The following is a 17,253-nucleotide window of genomic DNA, read 5'->3' as shown; positions in this document are numbered from 1 at the left end:
GGTTCATTTTCCCACCAGTGGTACAGTATGCTTCCATCAAAGGACTTGTTGCAGATAAAAATCAGTGTGTGATGAGGTAGTGCACATAGAATTCGCTTTTTTGCTTAAGTTTTCATGTACTGAATAAAAATCGAAAGTTCAATGTGTTTCCATTGCATTTTCAACTCTACCAATAGTTTTATCACAAAAACTGATAAAAAACTGTGCCTACTCTGGTCTTGGCGCCTGCGCTCTACCCAATAGCTCGCATATACAGTGTGGGTAGGCTGTGCGGGTTGGCTAGTCTACATGATCAGTTTATTATGGATAAGAGCGAGAATATTTTGATTTGTCAAATGGCAGTCAAGCATCGATCATCATGTCACCGGAATAAGACCCTCAAGATGTATTGGAAAGCAGCATCAAGCTCATCACTGTTCACTTTCACCACCCTGTGAAGTTCATCATAACTTATTTCATCTTTAGCCTAATAAACTGTGTGGTTTCCCTATTCATAGTGTGAGGACCACACACCATGCGATTGTGTGACTCAAAATATATATTTCTATATGATTGTTATTATATAAATATTTGCGCATAAAGATGTTTCCACCACCATTTTCCACATAATAAAATTTACCGACACAAAAAGAGCCCACCATGTCGAACAAACAGATTATCTGTCAGCATTTATAAAGTTACACCAAGACTTCCTGTTTCCACCACAGCTGTTTTTATGTGATATGACTTTACTTGCATACAAACTGTGGATGGAAACATGGTTATTGTAGCAATTCCTTCACGTTTTTTTTCTCAAAAGGAGTCCATTGAATGACCTGTTTCCGTTGTTAGCATATTGCTAATATTACCATCCCATTGGTTTCCATTCATTTGTTTAGCTCTACCCAGAAAAAGACTGAACATCCATTGTATTTCATGATGATATGATATCATTACGCTGCTGTAGATCTCATTTAATAACAAATACTTTCGAAACACAAATCATCATTTGAAATGATCAAAAGTTGGACAAGAGCTCTTCTCTCTTGTCTCCCAAGGCTGAACAAGAATCTTAAAAGTGAGGTAAAAATGCACAGAAAGAGAGTTACATTTGGGCTGTAAATCATTTGAAACATTTAAAACATTAATTTCAAATTGAGAGACTGTTAAATGTAATTGTGTCAGAGGCAGACAATGCTTCTGCCTTTACATCTGCAAGTTTCATGGGTCTCATGGGATTGAAGACACACCGATCGGTGGTCCCCTACCACCCTGCATGCATTTTTGTGGGAAAATAGCATAGGCCTACTAGTCACAACAAATTCAACGGTGCTTTCTGAGTTGTGGATAGCGGACTGAAATAGAGGCCATGGGGCTGCATATGTCATTTTATTTAAATAAAAAAATAAAAAAATTCTAATTGTATTGTTTAGGAGTGCTGGAGGTTGGTCTACTATATTGACTGGTCAACACAGCCACATCCGGATTAGACATGCCCCTCAATGGCGGGGATTGAATCTCGAATATGCCCGTTTCTAACCTGTAGTTCCTCTCTTTCTGTCTCCCAATTTCTAAACTAAAGCAACAACAAAAAATAAGAGTATATTTATTTCTTTATAAATGGGAAATCCATTTTATTTTCATTAACCACGTTTCCATCTACAGTTTTTATGTGAGTAAATTCATACTATATAAAAATTCAAGACAGCTGTGATGGAAACAGGAAGTTTTGGTAAAATATATAGTCACAGAGTAGGCACCTAAAGCAACAGTTTTTGTGACAATCGGTAGTTGAAAATGAAAGCTAAATAGTACATGTTGCGTGCATTATGTCATCACGCACTGATTTTTATTCTCAACAAGTCAGTTTGGTGGAAACACACCACTGCTGGGAAAATGTGCATATTTTCTTTAAGCGGATTTTAGAATATTAGCATGAAAATCTTTGCCAATTGGATGAAAACCTAGCTACTAACCACGTTTTCATCCACAGTCATCCAAGTAAAGTAATATATATATTTTTTTTATCATGACAGCTTTGACAGAAACAGGAAGTGTCGTTGTAATTTTATAAATGCCAACATTAGACATGGGATCTTTTTGTGTAGGTAAAATTAATTATGCGGGAAATGGTGGTGGAAACGCCTTTATGGATAAATATTGATATAATTACCATCATATATGAAAGTAAATATGGAGTCATGATGATATGGTGTGTGGTCCTCCCACTACCACTTGGGAAACAATGCAGTTTATTAGGCTAAAGATAAAATAAGTTATGATGAACTTCACAGGGTGGTGAAAGTGCACAGTGATGGGCTTGATGCTGCTTTTCAATAAATACAGAGGGTCTTATTCTGGTGACATTGTGATCGATGCTTGACTGCCATTGACAAATCAAAATATTCTCGCTCTTATCCATAATAATCTGATCATGTAGACTAGCCAACCCGCACAGCCTACCTGCACTGTATTTGTAAACTGTTGGTTAGAGCGCAGGTGCCAAGCCCAGAGGAGGCACATTTGCTATTTAATCCAACAGTTTTTGTGACAAAACTAGTGGTAGAGTTGAAAATGTGATGGAAACTCATTGAACTTTTTATTTTTATTCGGTACATGAAAACTTAAGAGAAAAAGTAAATTGTGTGTGCATTATGTCATCACGCACTGATTTTTTAAGTCCATTTGGTGGAAAATATGCATATTTTCTTTATGTGGATTTTAGAATATTTGCATGAAAATCTGTCTCCAATTGGATGGATACCTAGCTATTGACATGGACTTTTCTTTCCTTGCAGAATGACCCATCTATATTTCTCCCCTGAATATGTTTTATCTCAAGGAACATGGTCTTTAGATAATTGCATTTTATAATTGCAAACGTCAAAGCATAGCTTAATATAGTAAACCCAGACTATTGCCACGTTACATGCTGCAGTCAGCCTTATTGTGAAACAGTTTTTTGAGTCATGTGATTTCTAGTCTCACCTCAAATGGGACAAACCAAACGCCGAATGCTTGTCTGCTCTGCGAGACAAGCGATTTGCCATCAAGTGCGCCCATGCGGCCGAAATATCTCTTTGGGAATTGCATTAGGCTACTGTACACTAGGGGCGGATTTTGACCTCGCAACTCTCAAAACATCACTAATCTGCGGATGACATTCAGGCATAGACCGCTGCTGGATTTATTTCCCGAAATGAATTCCGCTGTTGAACCGAAAACGTCAAGACACCAAGAAAATTGTCAGGTTAGAATAAGACAAGAGCTAAAAAGTATTCGGGTATGACGGTTAAAATGCGGGTTGGCATTGTATCACTGCACTAGCGTAGCAATTTATTGTAGCTATGCGGGCCTTAATACTGCATTTGCCCACAGATTCCATCCACCAGTACTACCTGACATTATCCAGGAGCGTGTCTGTGTAGTCTATTGCAGTCATTTTTGCTTATAGGATTTTTACAGGACAAAACTTGTGGGAATCTAATGTTGACAACTAAACTGCTTTGGGAGATCTATTATATCGGCCTAATATTATCGACGCGATACGGTGAGTATTGCATGTGTGTTATGACATTTTGTATCGAACGGGTATTTTTTCTGTGATGCAGTGATGCGAGTTGCGGTAAATAAAGCGGTTCCCCCATAACACGCATGCGTCCTAACAGGTGTAAATTGCACGATATGCAATGGCATCTGAAGTAGCCCTATGCATGTTAGAAAAGTCTCTGAGGTTCGTGTAAACCCCTCGCTATTTCGATTAATACAGTGCATGCAAGGATGGAGAATTATAGCCCAAATTAAATCATATGAAGATTTAGGTTATAATTATAGGGCTTTGATAAGCATCCTTTTTCTATTTGAAGAATACACCACTTGTGCAGATAAACAAATTGAATCATATTTGTTCATGTCTATTCTATTTCCTTGTGATTATTCAGGTTCATATGTATACTGTACCACTTTTTGGTCACAACATAGGCTGGATAACTAGCCTGGACACCAGGGTTTGGGCTCAATTCGAATTGAAGGCAGTGTATCTAGTGTATCCAGTAAACATCTTGCACATTTTGTAAACATTTGATTCTTACAAGCAAAAACATATTATTTGCAAATAGCAAAAATAAGGACAAACATGGGTCAACTACAGATACAGTTAGATATTATGCTTAAGTCAGTGATGGCAAACAGAATGTGAAAGGATAGTTCACATCTAATTTCATGCATACCTAAAGTAATGTATTGATAGGTGGGATGTTCTGTCATGTTGCTTATTCTTATCCAAACCTTTCAGATCTGCATTAGTGCCTAACAGGTTGTTTCTGGACAGGGCTATAGCTTTTTAAAACCAAGCTGCAGCCCTGTCCAGAATCAAACATCTTCTAGCCACTACATCTAGGTAGTTATGAAACAATATCAGATGGAATGCTGGCGCTATAATTGCCTCTAGCTCTTGTATGATCCCTGAAGTAGGTTTGTAGAGCACTTTGGGTTGGGATTTACTTGTCTTAATACAGGGCTTCTTGTTTAATACATGGTTATTAGTAGGAGCTATTGGATGCGTCCCAAATGGCACCCTATTCCCCATATAGTTCCGTATGGGTCCTGGTCAAAAGTAGAGAACTTCAAAGGGAATAGGGTGCCATTTGGGACACAGATACAGTATTAATGGGAGGTATAATTCTTCCTGCTCACTGTTTCCATGGCACATCTGAGATCTGACTACATTGTCAGACAGGAGGAGGATAACCATTTTTCAAGAAAAATGTGGCTGGTTGGACCCAGAAAATATTATAGAATATAAAATATTATGTGTTATTTAGCAGTATCTTTATGGATTAGAAACACTAGTCCATAGCCAACTCTTAGAGAAGAGGATGAGAATAGCTTTACCGTTAACACTTCCATTATTTTTGCTCTTATACCTGTGTTAACACTGTAATTACTACAATAACAACATTGTAATAACATATTATTTTAGTAATGCTTTACAATCACGTAGTGATAGAGATGGAGTTCAATGTAGAATGAAGTGCAATTACAGTGTTATTATACTCCTATAAGAGCAACCTAAGGTTTTGTAATGTGCTTCTGGGTTACCTACCTGTAGGCTATTAGGCCTATTACTTGGCTCGAGGCCTAATCCTACTTCATATGGAATTAATTCTGTGGATTCCTGGAAAACATCATGACTCGGCAGCATCACAGCTTAGCAACAAGATCAACAACCTGTCCTGTCTATAATGTTTGGGTGAATTTGAATTGAAGGCAGTCAATTCAGGAAGTGATTTAAATAAAAACTAAAAACACAGATTAAAAAAAATATATATACACTATATATACAAAGGTATCTGGACCCCCCTTCAAATTAGTGGATTTGGCTATTTCATCCACACCCGTTGCTGACAGATGTATAAAATCGAGCAGACATGGATGCAATCTCCATAGACAAACATTGGCAGTAGAATATCTTGTTGTGATGTCTGTTTTGTCCTATATTTTTATTTAATTAATTCTATTTTTAACCCCATCCCCGCAGGAGGTCTTTTGCCTTTTGGTAGGCTGTCAGTGTAAATAAGAATTAGTTCTTAACTGGCTTGCCTAGTTAAATGAAGGTTAAATGAAAAAATATATAAAAAATTGCCTTACTGAAGAGCTCAGTGACTTTCAACGTGGCACCGTCATAGGATGCCACCTTTCCAACAAGTCAGTTCGTCAAATTTCCTTCCTGCTAGAGCTGCCCCGTGCTGTTATTGTGAAGTGGAAACATCTAGGAGCAACAACGTCTCAGCAGCGTAGTGGTAGCCACACAAGCTCAAAGAATGGGACCTCCGAGTGCTGAAGCGTGTAAAAATTGTCTATCCTCCGTTGCAATTCTCACTACCGAGTCCCAAACTGCCTCTGGAAGCAACGTCAGCACAAGAACTGTTTGTCAGGAGCTTCATGAAATGGGTTTCCATGGCCGAGCAGCTGCACACAAGCCTAAGATCACTATTGCACATGAGTGGTGTAAAGCCATTGGACTGTGGAGCAGTGGAAACGCGTTCTCTGGAGTGATGAATAACACGTCACCATCTGGCAGTCTGACGGATGAATCTGGGCCTAATCGCCCAACATCAGTGCCCAACCTCACTAATGCTCTTGTGGCTGAATGGAATCAAGTCCCCACAGCAATGTTCCAACATCTAGTTGAAAGCCTTTCCAGAAGAGTGGAGGCTGTTATAGCAGGAAGGAGGGGACCAACTCCATATTGATGACCATGATTTTGGAATGAGTAGTTTGATGAGCAGGTGTCCACATACTTTTGGCCATGTCTTCTACTTTTCAGTTTATTGAGAAGTCATTGTAAATAGATGCCCTTTTTTCAATTATTCGATTGGAATGTCAGTTTACTTCCAGAATCGACTGACTTCCATTCATATTGACCCCAACCCTGCAGGGAGCCTCATTGGCCTAGTTAGCAAACTATATGTGCTGTTTTGGTATGGGGAGTATCCAGACCTTCACACAGTCCTAAAGTGATTAAATAATTTGATGAAATACCAGGGTGTACTGTATTTTTCAGTGCTGTGACAATCCGTGACTTGAAAAGCAGTTAATGCCTGTGAACTGACTGTTGATTCAGTGCCCAAGTAACCTATACAGTTCTAACATTGTCCACCCAGCTCACGTCAATCACTACACAGAGAAGCGATTGCAACTGTAGGCCTAGTCTCTATGGTCTCTAGTCTCTAGTATCTAGTATCTATAGTCACTTTTATAACTATCATCATCTAGATTCTATTTAGGTGTATGTAAAATAAAATCATAACACTTTGAGAAGGTCATAAACAATGTATTAAGGCATAGGATAAAACAATGGCAGTAACGCAACATAATAGCAGGGGCGATTCTAAGATGTATTTTCATGGGGGGCCAGAGTGGGGACCAAGCACCAGTAAGGGGTGGCCATGGGGAATCGGGAAATTGTATCACAAATAGCATTGACAATTGGCTTAAACTATGATGCAGTTTACTGAAAAACTGTTTCAACTGTTAATTTGTATCCGTCCCTAATCTGTTCAAAAAATCTATTTGAAAATGAACACAGGGAAAATATTCAAGTGAACTTAAGTGGTAATTCACTGATATTAAATATTAGGGCAATGCAACGGTAACAGAGTGACATTGAGAACCAGATTTTTCACCTTTAAAATGTATGTCAAACAAAAACCAATGATTACTACTTTTAACAACTCCTGCATTTTTTTTTTTTTTTTTACAAAAGCACATTTACTTGAAGAACAGAGCAGATGCAAAGTTTGGTAGCAGAATGACGCTCTGTGCTGCTTGTGCCGTCATTGCCCAACGTTTTTTTTTTAAAGCCAATGATTTGTCCCATCTCTCTTCCTCTCTTTAGACTTGGTCCCATTGTCATTCAATGTACAATAGTGCTATTCCAAAGCTTCCCTATGGATGAGCCTGGGAATGACTTCAATGGATCTCTTTGGAAGTGCAAGGCAGGGATGTAATGGATTGGTCCCATGGCCTGCCAGCTCCCTCTTCCCAGTATGTCCAGCTGTGGCAAACCTCCCCCACTCTCCGGAGAAGGTAAACAACAGCTCCCATCACACAAGTCACTAAATCCTACCTAACCCAATGTATGATCACAACCAGTGGCCAAGTGCTATTTCCTCTCTAAGATTTGCATGGACACATAAGGACTTACCACTCAGGATGTATTGTATGATTAAAGTGTTCTCTATGGATATATCTCATAACAGTGGGCTTAAACTCCTGGTCCAGGAGCCACATTTGTATATCCAATTGCTATTAGAACAGAAAAACAACTGGTGACTACTCTCCCTCCAGGGGCAGGCTCTAACTCTCTGGCATGGGTCAAACTCTTCAAAAAGCCTGGAGGTGTTGGTGGTGGTGGGGGTCTGGGGAAGTCCTATCAGCCTGGGAGCATGTTGTCTCTGGCTCTCACCAAAGGCCTGCTGAACGAACCAGGCCAGAATAGCTGCTTCCTCAACAGTGCCGTACAGGTGGGTGCTAAACCTTGTCAATATGCAGGTTTATGCAATAGTTTAAACATAGCTTATTTCCCATGGAAGGCTAAGGGGCAAGATTACTACTAAATTAAGATGTATACATGTTTTTATGTAGGACCTAGGTCTACTTTTCATGTATAACTTCATGTAGGACTAAAACAGTAATAACATTTTATGTTACAGATATTGTTGGATTAAAACACATGTAAATGTGATTTGAATATGACCTGTCTGTCATTTCACCTGAACAGGTGCTATGGCAGTTGGACATTTTCAGGAGGAGTTTGAGACAGCTTCCTGGTCATTTTTGTCTAGGGGATGCCTGCATTTTCTGCGCTTTAAAGGTTTGTATCATTGTATCATCATCACAATACATCTTCCACCTAGTTTAATGACTTATTCAAGAGATCACAAGATGTCCAAGTTCACCATACCACTCATTAAAATGTAGAATAGTTATTTAGTTTCTATTTAAACAAAAATAGCCATTGATATTTGTAGATATTTTAAACCCACCCACTGGGAACACACTGGTTGAATCAATATTGTTTCCACGTCATTTCAATAAAATAACGTTGATCCAACATGAAATAGATGTTAAATTGACGTCTGTGCCTAGTGGGCAGTGTTCCAGACCTAGAATTAAGACTAATCCTGGACTGCATTGAACATTCTTTCTGGGTCCAGGAAACCGGCCCTTAGTGACTTGATAAATAAGGCAACTTACAGTACTAAGTAATTCTCTACGATGCATTTTCCCCCTGCAGAGTATTTTCAGCCAGTTCCAGGAGAGCCGAGAGCGAGCGTTGCCTTCAGATAGCCTGCGCCACGCCCTTGCTGAAACCTTTAAGGACGAGCAACGCTTCCAACTAGGCCACATGGACGACGCTGCAGAGTGCTTTGTAAGTCAGAACTGTAGCGCTTTCTTTTTTAGCGGTCGCAATGTCATATCAGCCTTTTTTATTGAACTAAAGTAGTTTCCCTAATTTCTCCTTTAGTACCCCTTAAATTTGCTAAATTCCAGTAACTTTCCCAAAAGTAATTTTGCAACCCTAACCCAGCCTACTCTATGTATTCCAGCACAAATACACCTGATTCAACTAGTCACTTAGCCAGTTAAGTCAGCTGTGATAGTTCTGGAATAAATCAAATAAGTGCAAACGGCTAGGGGTACTTTAAGGAGAGGTTTGGGAAACACTGAGCTAAAGGAACAGAAGCTAGGAGGTCAGAGGGTATTTTCTGCTTAGCACAGACAAGGTTATACCTCCAACTGAGATATTTGGGGATTCTCCCAGAGCCGTCCAATGGTACCATCTTAGCTGAAGACCATAACAACCCTATTCAACCAAAAGGGAAGTCAGGAAGACGCCAGGGTAAGACAAGATAACATTTCTCTTATGCTGCAAAAAATACATTTCGAATTTTGAGCAGTTGAGTTTCTTTTTGGTAAACTCAGTTAACATTGTTTAATTGATTACATAGTTGAAATGTGAATTCTTGCACAGGGGAGGAGACAGGTTAAAGAAGCCTTGAGACAATTGGGACATGGATTGTGTATGTATTTGTATTTGTATTTATTAGGGATTGTAACGGCGATCCTCCTCCTCTTCATCTTCGGAAGAGGAGGAGTATTGAGGGAACCAAGGCGCAGCGTAGTGAAATGACATTTTATTTAACGAAAAAAACACGAACTTGAATAAACTAACAAAACAACAAAACGGTGTAGACAGACCTATATGACGAACTTACATCAAAACAAGAAGAACGCACGAATAGGAACATAGGCTACATAAACCGAACAAACCGTAACAGTCCCGTATGGTGCAAACAATTACACAGACACGGAAGACAATCACCCACAACGAACACTGTGACAACGCCTACCTAAATATGACTCTTAATTAGAGGAACGCCAAACACCTGCCTCTAATTAAGAGCCATACCAGGCAACCCAAAACCAACACAGAAACAGAAAACATAGAATGCCCACCCAACCTCACGTCCTGACCAACTAACACACATAACAAATTAACATAAATAGGTCAGGAACGTGACAGGGATCCCCATTAGCTACTGCAAAGGGGACTTCCTGGGGTTCAAGCACATTACAGACTTTACAATACACATAAATAAAACAGTACATCATATAACATTATACCACCACTACATATCTACAATACAAAATGTATAATACCACCATACAACAATATTACAATGTACGTGTGTGTGGAGTGCGTGTGCTAGTGCCTGTGTGCGTATGCTTGTGTCTGTACCTGTGTGTGTGTGTGTCTCTTCACAGTACCCTCTGTTCCATAAGATGTTTTTTAATTTAAAAAAAAAATCTGATTCTACTGCTTGCATCAGTTACCTGATGTGGAATATAGTTCCATGTAGTCATGGCTCTATGTAGTACTGTGCACCTCTCATAGTCTGTTCTGGACTTGGGGATTGTGAAGACATCTCTTGTGAGGTATGCATGGGTGTCCGAGCTTTGTTCTACTGTAATAGTTTAAACAGCTCGGTGCATTCAGCTTGTCAACACCTCTTACAAAAACAAGTAGTGATGAAATCAATCTCTCCTCCACTTTGAGCCATGAGAGATTGACATGCATATCATTAATGTTAGCTCCCCGTGTACATTTAAGGGCCAGCCGTGCTGCCCTGTTCTGAGCCAATTGTAATTTTCCTAATTCCCTCTGTGTGGCACCTGACCACACGACTGAACAGTAGCCCAGGTGTGACAAAACTATGGCCTGTAGGACCTGCCTTGTGGTTAGTATTGTTAAGAAGGCAGAGAAGCACTTCATTATGGACAGATGTGTCCCATTCAGAGGGTAAATGGCCAAGACAAAAGATTGAAGTGCCTTTGAACGGTGTATGGTAGTAGGTGCCAGGCGCACGGGTTTGAGTGTGTCAATAACTGCAACACTGCTAGGTTTTTCACGCTCAACAGTTTGCCGTGTGTAACGAGAATGGTCCACCACCCAAAGGACATCCAGCCAACTTGACACAACTGTGGGAAGAATTGGAGTCAACATGGACCATCATCCCTTTGGAATGCTTTCGACACCTCATGCTCTGACGAATTGAGGCATGGACTACAAGTGCAACTCAATATTAGGAAGGTGTTCTTAACACTCAGTGTACACTGTTATGTTTTTACTCAGATTTGTGTATCAGGATAGTTTGGACTACATATGCTAAGGATGTAATGGAAAACTCTTAACAGTAACTGACTTCAGATGTCTGACCTCATTTTGTTTCATTCTTGGTGCACAAGGAGAACATTCTGGAGAGAATTCACCTGCACATAGTTTCTGACACAGCGACTGAGGCCTGCACATCCAAGTCCTGCATTACCCACCAGAAGTTTGCCATGACACTTTATGAACAGGTAATGTGATGTATTTATTCCACTGTCGATTGGGAAGAGGGAAAAGGAGAGACATATAGACTATTGGATAACACTCTACTTAAGGGATATAGGTATAATGCATTATGATACGTTCATAATGCATTATAAGCCTTGCCATGAGTATTTATGAAGTGTTTATAATGTGTATAATCTTATAATGAAACCGCTATTTTCAGACATTTTCAGTTGATACATTTCCACATAAAAAGACGTAGCATTTTATAAGTTTCTTTATAAAACTTATAAAGGACTTATAAGGACTTATACATGCTTGTAACAAGTAATAATACACTATAACTGTATGCCTTCACCTCTACCGAGCACCTACCCCGGGTCCGGGAGCACCCCCCTACCCCCCCCCCCCCTGATTAGCATCGCTAGCACAGCGTCACAATTGAATAGTAGCATCTAAATATCATTAAATCACAAGTCCAAGACACCTAATGAAAGATACAGATCCTGTGAATAAAGCCACCATTTCAGATTTTTATAATGTTTTACAGGGAAGACACAATATGTAAATCTATTAGCTAAACACGTTAGCAAAAGACACAATTTTTTTACTCCAACAGTTTTTTCCTGCGTCTGTAGCTATCACTAATTCGACTAAATAAAAATATATATAGCCACTAACCAAGAAACAAGTTCATAAGATGACAGTCTGATAACATATTTATGGTATAGCATAGTTTTTTTTGAAAAATGTGAATTTTTCAGGTATAAATCACAGTTCTACATTGCAGCTGCAATCTGAAATAGTGCCGACGCAGCCAGAACAATTACAGAGACCAACGTCATATAACTAATTACTTGTCTTAAAACATTTCAGAAAAAATACACCGCGTACAGATATTGAAAGCCCAACATCTGGTGAATCCAAACAATATTTCTGATTTATTAAATTAACAAAATGTAGCGCTAAATTAGCATAGCCACGCCAGCCAGAACCAGCTGGGCGCCCCCGACCAGTTCACATGCACGACAGATATATGAAATAACATCGTAAATTGGGTCTTACTATTGCTGATCTTTCATCAGAATGTTGATCAAGGTGTCCTTAGTCCTGATGAGTCGTTCAATCCATTCATAATGGCAACTTTCCCTCTTCATTTAGCATATGTACTGGTCGACTGGCCAAAGAAAAAAAGTCACAGAACAGAACACGGCAAAACTCCCGAAAAAATTCAAATAATCTGATTAAACTATATTGAAAAAACATACATTAAGATGATATGGTCACATGTATCAAACAAACTTCGAGACGGAGATAGTTTTCATCCGTAACGGCAGCAAAACAGAAGACAATCACACCTACAAATCGCGCGATTCAGAGAACCGGAAGTTGTCGGTCACGCCAAAGAAATAGGTCTTATTTCACGTCAGTACAAGATAAACAAAAAAATTCTCCTCTGACGTCCTCTTGACACCCAGAGGAAGACGAATGAAGTGTGTTTCGGGTCATAGGTGGCGTGACCATATATAGGCAGAGTGTTGAAGCGAGCATACACATCTTGCATTCTTCTTCTTGGTCAGGGAAAGTGCTGTCAAATGACTTCTGTTTCACTTAGAGACAAAATTGAAACGGTTTTAGAAACTATAGATTGTTTTCTATCCAATGGTATTAATTATATGCATATAGTAAGAGCAATAATTGAATAAGAGGCAGTTTAATCTGTAGAGGAAATTATGCTAATGCGAAAACAGCACCCCCTGTATTCTCAAGAAGTTAAGTAAAGTGTTACCCAATAGTGACACACTCAGTAACAACAAAAAGATTATAAAACCAAGTCAATTCTATAGATCTTTATTGTCCCCGAAGGGCAATTCTTACACCGCTTAAGAAAGACATATACATGCATTAATAAAAGCATACACACAGCAAGCATACACAGCTAAGGGAAGATTTAAAAAAAGCATAAATTACATTTTGTCAAATATACTGTATATAGATGACCCGAAGGCCAATCTGATAAGGCCTATACACATATCATCGGATTTCCAATTTCAACTTTCTCTATAGTTATTCTGTTATTTTAATTTGACATGAAACTTGTTTTTCTCCCCCTGCAGTTTGTATGTCGTAGTTGTGGCGCCTCCTCGGACCCCCTTCCTTTCACAGAGCTAGTGCATTATGTCTCCACCACAGCCCTATGGTAAGTACTTCCTCTAAGAAACTTGTCAAACTGAACTGAATCTTTGCTCTAAGCCAAAATTGGATTCTCTGGTGAGATGGCGCTGCAGTGGATAGCTGCCGTCTTACGGGCTCCTAATATTCTGTGTTTCTTTACGCTGATCTTAACTTATTTCCACCGTCATTTCCTGTGACCGAAAACAGCTTCTGGACTTCAGAACAATGATTACTAACCTCGATTTGGATGAAGATTTCTCCTACAATGAGTCAGCAACTCTGGAATTTATGCTTACCCCAGACCAGGCTCTGGTCGCCGGGACTCGAAAGAGGAAGAGGCGGCGAAAGAGAGGCAAGCGAGGCAGAGTCATGATTAGGCTATGTCAGAACGTCATTGCCCTCTGTTTTGTAGGCGAACGTACAATCACTAGAGAACAAACTGGACAAGCTCCGTTCGAGACTATCCTATCAATGGAACCTGAAGAACCGTAATATCCTATGTTTCTCGAAGTCGTGACTGAACAAGAACTTGGATAATATACACCTCGCTGGCTTTTCCATGCACCATCAAGATCGGACGGCAGCTTCGGGTAAGATGAGAGGGGGAGGGTTGTGTCTCTTTATTAACCACAGCTGGTGCTCAATCTCTAATGTTAAGAAAGTGTCCGATTTTTGCTCACCTGAGTTAGAGTACCTCATGATAAACTGCACACCATACTATTTACCAAGAGTGTTATCACCTAGATTTTTCATAGCTGTCTATTTACCACCACAAACTGATGCTGGCAGTATGACCACACTCAACGAGGTGTATAGGGCCATAAGCAAACAAGAAAATGCTCATCCAGAGGGGGAATTTTTCCAGAGGGGGTACTTTTTGTTTTAACTAATTTTACCATCATGTCACCTGTGCAACTAGAGGCAACACAACTCTAGATCACCTTTACTCTACACACAGAAATCTTTCAAGGCGTTTCCCTCACCCTCCCTTTGGCAAACCTGACCATAACTCTATCCTCCTGATTCCTGCTTACAAGAAAAAACTCAAACAGGAAGTACCAGTGATGCACTCAATACGGAAGTGGTCTGATGAAGTGAATGCTAAGCTACAGAACTGTTTTGCTAGCACAGACTGGAATATGTTCCGGGATTCATCTGATAACATTGAGGAGTTTACCACACCAGTCACTGGCTTCATTAATTATTGCCTCGAAGACATCGTCCCCACAATGACCAATGACCGGATTAAGGGCAACATCCTCACTGAGCTAAAGGCAAGAGCTGCTGCTTTCAGGGAGCAAGATACTGATCCGGACGCTTATAAGAAATCCCACTAAGACCTTCTAGGAGCCATCAAACAGGCAAAACGTCAATGCAGGACTAATATCGAATCCTACTACGCCGGCTCTGACACTCGTCGGATGTAGCAAGGCTTGCAAATTATCACAGATTACAAAGGGAAACCCAGCCTCGAGCTGCCCAGTGACACAAGCCTAGCAGACAAGCTAAATGCCTTCTATGCACGCTTCGAGGCAAGCAACACTGAACCATGCATGAGAGCAGAAGTAGTTCTGGACAACTGTGTGATCTCGCTCTCCGCAGCCGATGTGAGTAGAACCTTTAAACAGGTTAACATTTACAAGGCCGCGGGGCCAGATGGATTACCAGGATGCTTAGTCAGAGCATGTTCTGACCAGCTGGCTGGTGTTTTCACTGACATCAACCTCTCCCTGACCCAGTCTGTAGTAAATGCATGTTTCAAGCAGACCCCCATATTCCCTGTGCCCAAGAACGGCAAGGTAACCTGTCTAAATGGCTATCCCGCCGTAGCACTCACATCTGTAGCCATGAAATGCTGTGAAAGGCTGGTCATGGCTCACATCTACACTATTATCCCAGGCACCCTAGACCCAGCCCAATTCATATACCACCCCAACAAATCCATAGATGACGCAATCTCTATTGCATTCCACACTGCCCTCTCCCACCTGGAAAAGAGGAACATCTATTTGAGAATGCTATTTATTGACTGCAGCTCAGTGTTCAACACTTTAGTGCCCTCCAAGCTCATCACTAAGCTTAGGACCCTTGGACTGAACACCTTCCTCTGCAACTGGATCCTAGACTTCCTGACAGGCCTCTCCCAGGTGGTGAGGGTAGGCAACAACACATCCTCCACGCCAACTCCTTAACAAAGGGCCCCTCAAGGGTGAGTGCTTAGTCCCCTGCTGCACTCCCTGTTCACCCACGATTGCGTTCAGACCCCTCCTGTACTCGCTGTTCACCCACAACACCATCATCAAGTTTGCTGATGACACGACGGTGGTAGGTCTGATCACAGATGACGATGAGACCATCTATAGAGAGGAGGTCTGTGACCTGGCAGTGTGGTGCCTGGAAAACAACCTCTCCCTCAACATCAGCAAGACAAATGAGCTGATTGTGGACTACATGATCAGCTTGTTTGAGAGCTTCAAGAGCTTCAAGTTCCTCAGATCCTCAAAAAGTTCTACAGTTGCACCATTGAGAGCATCTTGACTGGCTGGATCACCGCTTTGTATGGCAACTGCTTGGAATCCGACCGCAAGGTGCTACGCATGGTATTGCCATCCAGGACGTCTATACCAGGCGATGTTAGAAGAAGCCCCTACAAATTAACAAAAATTCCAACTACCCAAGTCATAGACTTTTCTCTCTGCTACCGCACGGCAAGCGGTACCAACAGGACCGTAAACAACTTTTACCCACAAGCCATAAGACTACTAAATAGTTAAACAAATAGCTACCCGGACTATCTGCATTGACCCTCTTTGCACAAACTCTTCGAACTATTTTGACTCATCACATACGCTGCTGCTACTGTTGATAATATATCCTGATGCCTAGTCACTTTACCCCTACCTATATGTACATACACTACATGACCAAAAGTATGTGGACACCTGCTCGTCGAACATCTCATTCCATAATCATGGGCATTAATATGGAGTTGGTCCCTTTGCTGCTATAACAGCCTCCACTCTTCTGGGAAGGCTTTCCACTAGATGTTGGAACATTGCTGCGGGGACTTGTGTCATGCCCTGGCCTTAGTTATCTTTGTTTTCTTTATTATTTTAGTTAGGTCAGGGTGTGACATGGGGGATGTAGGTGTTTTGTCATGTCTAGGGGTTTTGTATGTTTATGGGGTTTTGTCTAGTCTAGGTGTTTGTATGTCTATGGCTGCCTAGATTGGTTCTCAATTAGAGGCAGCTGTTTATCATTGTCTCTGATTGGGAACCATATTTAAGCAGCCATATTCATTGGGTATGTCGTGGGTGATTGTCTATGTGTAGTGTTTAGTGTCAGCACTATTTGTTTATAGCGTCACGTTCGTTCGTTTGTTGTTTTGTAGTTTTGTTTAAGTGTTCTTCATTACGTCGCTTAAATAAATAGAAAATGTATTCACTTCACGCTGCGCCTTGGTCCTCCTCTCCTCCAACATACAACGATCGTGACAACTTGCTTCCATTCAGCCACAAGAGCATTCGTGAGGTTGGGCACTGACCTTGGGCGATTAGGCCTTACTCGCAGTCTGCATTCCAATTCATCCCAAAGGTGTTGGATGGAGTTGAGGTCAGGGTCAGTGCAGGCCAGTCAAGTTCTTCCTCACCGATCTCGACAAACCATTTCTGTATGGACCTCACATTTTGCACGGGGGT

General features: G+C 40.7%; 1 protein-coding gene across 2 annotated transcripts in view; it reads left to right on the top strand.

Annotated features, from left to right (window-relative positions):
* Positions 1 to 2,965: 2,965 nt before the first annotated feature.
* usp53b (ubiquitin specific peptidase 53b) overlaps positions 2,966 to 17,253 on the top strand; it is a 58,388-nt gene continuing 44,100 nt past the window's right edge. For both annotated transcript variants that reach the window (XM_055923772.1, XM_055923771.1), the window contains exons 1-7: positions 2,966 to 3,529; positions 7,379 to 7,569; positions 7,831 to 8,006; positions 8,264 to 8,356; positions 8,780 to 8,914; positions 11,293 to 11,406; positions 13,498 to 13,580. In XM_055923772.1, the coding sequence (XP_055779747.1) occupies positions 7,503 to 7,569; positions 7,831 to 8,006; positions 8,264 to 8,356; positions 8,780 to 8,914; positions 11,293 to 11,406; positions 13,498 to 13,580 (668 nt within the window). In that variant the 5' untranslated portion in view covers positions 2,966 to 3,529; positions 7,379 to 7,502. The remainder of the gene's footprint in view (positions 3,530 to 7,378; positions 7,570 to 7,830; positions 8,007 to 8,263; positions 8,357 to 8,779; positions 8,915 to 11,292; positions 11,407 to 13,497; positions 13,581 to 17,253) is intronic.

This window comes from Salvelinus fontinalis, chromosome 5, assembly GCF_029448725.1.
Source record: "Salvelinus fontinalis isolate EN_2023a chromosome 5, ASM2944872v1, whole genome shotgun sequence".
NCBI lineage: Eukaryota > Metazoa > Chordata > Actinopteri > Salmoniformes > Salmonidae > Salvelinus > Salvelinus fontinalis.
This window is presented reverse-complemented; position numbering and strand designations above follow the sequence as displayed.